We start from the raw sequence: 5343 nt of genomic DNA on the forward strand, positions 1-5343 counted from the left end.
TACACAATCAATCTACACATATTAAAAGAACTTTCAAGTATTTCTGAGCTATTATGTCAATGTGCCATATTATTAATTGACTAATAAATTTAAAATTCTTCCAAGTCACATTATAGTTCAAACCCTGGAAGATTAAATTGGAGGGTTCCAAGTTACATTATAGTTTAAACCCTGGAAGAAGATTAAATTGGAGGGTTATAAACCATACTTTTTCTTTTTCAACTTTGCCTAAGAAACTGATATTCCGGAGATGTGTCCTCTCCTGGTGAGAATAACTACCATTTTTTGTAGTCACGTCCATGGTTAAATCTTCCTCTACTTTATCATAACTTATTGTCACAACCCATTATTTTTTTAAATAATTTTTATTTTTCAATCACCAGTTGACAACAATATAATATTAGTTTCAGGTGTACCCCCAGTGATTAGACATTATATAACTTACTAAGTGGTCATCCCAATAAATCTCATAGCCATCTGACACCATACGTAGTGGTTAGATTATGGACTATATTCCCTATGCTGTACTTTATATCCCCATGACTATTCTGTTACTACCAATTTGTACTTAATACCCTCATCTTTTTCACCCATTGCCTCAACCCCCCGCCCTTTTGGCAACTGTCAAAATGTTCACTCTATCTATGAGTCTGTTCTGTTCTGCTTGTTTGTTTATTTTGTTTTTTTAGATTCAATTGTTGAAAGATATGTATTTACTGCCATTTTGATGTTCATATTTTTTTAAATATTTTTCCTTATCTTCTTTTTTTTTACATTTTATTGATTTTTTACAGAGAGTTAGAAACATTGATGAGAGAGACACATCGATCAGCTGCCTCCTGCACACCTCCTACTGGGGATGTGCCCGCAACCAAGGTACATGCCCTTGACCGGAATCGAACCTGGGACCTTTCAGTCCGCAGGCCGATGCTCTATCCACTGAGCCAAACCGGTTACGGCGTTCTTCTTCTTCTTAAAGAAGACCCCTTAACTGACATTTTATGTAATACTGATTTGATGGTGATGAACTCTTTTAGCTTTTTCTTGTCTGGGAAGCTCTTTATATGCCCTTCGATTCTCACTGATAGCTTTGCTGGGTAGAGTAATCTTGGTTAGAGGTCCTTGCTTTTTTTTTTAATTATAAGAATAGTTTATTGACTTTTAATATATATATGAAAGTAATGGAGAGAGAGAGAGAGAGAGAGAGAGAGAGAGAGAGATACACCAATGATGAAAATCATTGGTCAGCCGCCTCCTGCACACTGAACACTGGGGTTTGAGCCAGAAACAATGGCATGTGCCCTGACCAGGAATTGAAGCATGACCTCCTGGTTCATAGGTCAATGCTCAAACATTGAGCCATGCCAGCCAGGCAAGCTTATTAATTTTTAGAGAGAGAAGGGAGCAGGAGAGAAACATAGATACAAGAGTGCAACATTGTATAGGTCCTTGTTTTCAATCACTTTGAATATTTCTTGCCAAACCTTTCTGGCCTGCAAAGTTTCAGTTGAGAAGTCAGCTGACAGTCTTATGGGAGCTCCCTTGTAGGTAACTAACTACTTTTCTTTTGCCGCTTTTAAGATTCTCTGTGTTTAATATTTTGCATTTTAATTATGATGTATCTTGGGGTGAGCCTCTTTGGGTTCATCTTGTTTGGGATTCTCTGTGCTTCCTGGACTTGAATGTCTATTTCCTTCACCAGATTAGGGAAGTGTACTGTCATTATTTTTTTAAATAGGTTTTCAATTTCTTGCTCTCTCTCTTCTCCTTCCGGCACCCCCATGAAGCAAATATTAGAATGCTTGAAGTTGTCCCAGAGGCTCTTTATACTATCCTCATTTTTTTAAATTCTTTTTCCTTTTTGCTCTTCTGATTGGGTGTTTTTTGCTTTCTAATATTCCAAATTGTTTTGATTCTTGGCTTCATCTACTCTGCTGTTGATTCCCTGTAAATTATTCTTCATTTCAGTTAGTGTATCCTTCATTTCTGACTGGTTCTTTTTTATGGTTTCCATGTATTATTTTATACTGATAAAGTTTTCACTAAGTTCATCTACTTTTCCCCTAAGTTCATTGAACATCCTTTCAACTAGTGTTTTGAACTCTGCATCTAGTAGATTATTTATCTCCATCTTGTTTAGTTCTCTTTCTGGAGTTTTGTTCTGTTCTTTCATTTGGGACATTTCTTTGTCTCCTCATTTTGGCAGCCTCCCTGTTTCTATGTGTTACATAGAGCTGCTATATCTCCCAGGCTTGGTAGAGTGGCCTAATGTAATAGGTATCCTATATGGTCCAGTGGCACAGCCTCCCCGTTCACCTAAGCTGGGCACTCCAGGTGTGCTTCCCCTTTGTGGGCTGTGTACTGGTACACCCTCCTGTTGTAGTTGAGCCTTGATTACTGTTGGCACATCAATGGGAGGGATTTACCCCCAGGCCTATCAGCTAAAAGGATTCGCTGCAACCACCATGGGGGACCAGCAGTGCAGTGGCCCAACCCAAGGAGCAGGAATTACTTTAGAGGGGCTCTGGTGCCCACAGAGTTCAACACTTGAGTGTGTCACTTGTGGAAGTGGTTGGGTGGTGCTTGGATGTGGTCTTAAGCTGTCCACCAGGTTCACTGGCTCTCAGGCCTCCCAGAAGGTGCAGGGTAGCCACCACCTGTGTTCTACCTGGGGCCATCTGGTCTGAGCTACAAAGTGACTACAGAAGCCTAGCACTTTTCTGGGTTTGGAGGTGCCCAGGTGAGGCCAAGCTGCAAACCAAGGCTGGCTGCCACTTGTGCTGGCCCTGGGGACACTTAGAGGGCAATACAGGGCATGCCAAGACCAGATGCTGCTTATTTGAGAAATTTTAGGAAAGTCAGAAGCATGAGCCAAGACAGGCCATTCACATGGAAAAACCACTGGAAACAGCTTGTGTGGACCCAAAAGTTGGTGGGGCAGGGTCTCAGGAAATCACCAGGGTAGGACAAACAATGATAGTCAGGTTGATGGAGACTCTGATTTGACACCTGTCTACCAGGTCTGTGGGGGAAGGGCTCAGAAAAGGCACAATGGCTTCTGCCAGCACTTGTATCTGGGAGAAAGCTGTCCCTCCAGCTCTCGCCCTAATTCCAGAACATATAGTTACTCCCTGAATGTCCCTGGTGCCTTTCCAGCTGCTTCCCCAGTGCTGGAACTCAAAGGGAGGGCATCCAAGTAAATCCATGTTCAGATCCTTTAAGAGAAACTGCCTGGGACTCCAGCAGCCCTCCTTCTCACTCAGCCAAAATCCCTGCTGCATTTTACAGCCAGAAGTTATGTGGATCTCTCTTCCCAGCCCTGGAAATCTGGGCTGGGACGTTCTGGTGTGGGGCTGGGACCCCTCACTACTCTGGGTACTTCTGAAGCTGAGCTTTATCCACCACACCTGAGTGTGGGACCAGCCTATTCAGTCTCACCCCTCCTACTAGTGTCAATGTGGCTTCTTCTTAAAATCCTTAGTTGTAGGACTGCCATTCAGCTAGATTTCAAGTAGTTCTGCATGATGGTTGTTCTGTAGTTTAGTTGTATTTTTGATGTCTGGAGATGATTATTATTATTGCATTTTATTGATGAGTAAAATGAGGCTCTGAGAAATTAATTACCTAAACTCACCCTCCTGGCAAATGAGGACTCTAAACACAAACCCACCTCTGAGATGATACTCCCACTACACTAGCCTGTCTAATCTCACAGGAGTCTGGTACTTAATAAATACTCCATTAGTAATCAATTAAGCCAAAGGAAACCGCCTTGGTATTTTTCTGACTGTGGGATCTTCCTAATGGCACCCACTCTAGGGACTATATGAGAGTCAGTTGGGGCCTCAGGGAAGGACCAGCTCCACCTGGACTGGGTCCAGCACGCAGGTGAGCATCTGCATTCTGCTCCTCCCACTCCTCTGAGCCCAGGAATCCCAGAGCTGGAGCACTGAGGCAGTGAAGAAAGTGTCTACAGCCGGAGAAGTGGGTGGGAGTGGAAAGGGGACAAGAACAGCATGTGCCTGCGGGAATTTGCTCCCTAAGGTCCCTGCAGTGATTGCGTTTGTGTCTGGCTTCCTATAAACAAAAGCAGAACAATGAGAGGAAGGAATACCAGGAGGCACCAGCACAAGCAGTCAGAGAGGAAACTCGTTCCGTGTGCACGCCCGCAGGGCGGTTCCAGGCCACCGGTGAGTGGCAGCCAGCCGCTGGCAGGCACACAGCGGGCACATGCAGAGCTCTCCAAGGAGAAAAGAAAGTTGGGGAGGACGGGTGTTGTGTTTCCTTTTTCTTTTTCTTTTCTTTTTCCTAGTAGCAAAGCGGAGAGGGCTGGCTCAAAAAGCAAGCATCACTGACACTTGGGGTAACCTTTCAAAACCCTGCACCTCCCATACTGAGTCCTTTTGCTGCTCCCACCACGGAAGGTTAAATTAAAATAAAACGGGGGGGGGAGAGGGGGCGCTTCCTGGGGGCCTGACAAACCCAGATGACGCCACCCGAATTCAGGGAGAAGGCAGGCACGGGAACAGGTAGAGAACGTGAAGGCAGAGCTTAAGCTCTTCTGCACCGGGTGATACAGGCCAGCTCCGAGGGTGGCGCCCGCAGCTTCTCCCAGAACGCCCCGCCAGCGCCTCACCCCGGCATTGGCACCTCGTCCTCACCCTCCGCCCGCCAGGGTAGTCGTGCGCCGGAGCAGCCTTTTCGTATGCCCGATCCCCAAGGGCGAAGATGCCCTAGACTAGCTCCCTCGCTTGCCTTTTCCCTGCAGGTATGTAATCCAGCACCGTAACCGAAGCATTCCGCGTACCCATCACCTCCTCCCAGCCTCTCAGCATCCCAGGCGCCCGCTCCTCCCGCCACAGAGGACCCCAAGAGGGAGCTCGACGCTGGGCGTCCCAAATGGGAAAGAGCTCGACGCCTCCAAAGTTTGTAAAAGTTTCCAAAGGGCAGGGATGGGGAACAGGGGGTGCTGACCTGAAGAATGGGGAGGATCACCTGTTGACGGAGGGAGGGAAAGTTAGCCTGGCCCCACCCTCCCGGGGCGCCCCGCTCCCCACTCTGTGGAGCCTCCCCTCCGCCCCCCGCCCCGCCCCGTGCTCAGCTCACCTTGAGCCCGCGGATCTCGCCAAGGTGCAGCTGCAGGCGGCGGTTCACCTCGCGGATGAGGTTGCTGTGGTCCAGCATCGCGCTCACCTTCTCGGCCTCGGCGCGCCGCAAGCTGCGGATCAGCTCCTCCTTGCTCCACTGCAGCAGCTCCTCGTCCGACACTTTCGACAGGTCCTCCACGGCCGCAGATGGGCCAGCAGAGGCTGGGGGACAACTTTCCGCCGCCGCCGCCGCTCC

At 47.3% G+C, this 5343-nt stretch overlaps 1 protein-coding gene across 1 annotated transcript in view; it reads right to left on the reverse strand.

Moving 5' to 3' along the window:
- CCDC85A (coiled-coil domain containing 85A) overlaps positions 1–5343 on the reverse strand; it is a 179754-nt gene that overhangs the window by 167303 nt on the left and 7108 nt on the right. The window contains exon 2 of the mRNA XM_014532005.1: positions 5107–5339. Coding sequence (XP_014387491.1) covers positions 5107–5339 — 233 coding nt within the window. The remainder of the gene's footprint in view (positions 1–5106; positions 5340–5343) is intronic.

The sequence above is a fragment of the Myotis brandtii genome, unplaced genomic scaffold, assembly GCF_000412655.1.
Source record: "Myotis brandtii unplaced genomic scaffold, ASM41265v1 scaffold84, whole genome shotgun sequence".
In the NCBI taxonomy this organism is placed as follows: Eukaryota; Metazoa; Chordata; class Mammalia; order Chiroptera; family Vespertilionidae; genus Myotis; species Myotis brandtii.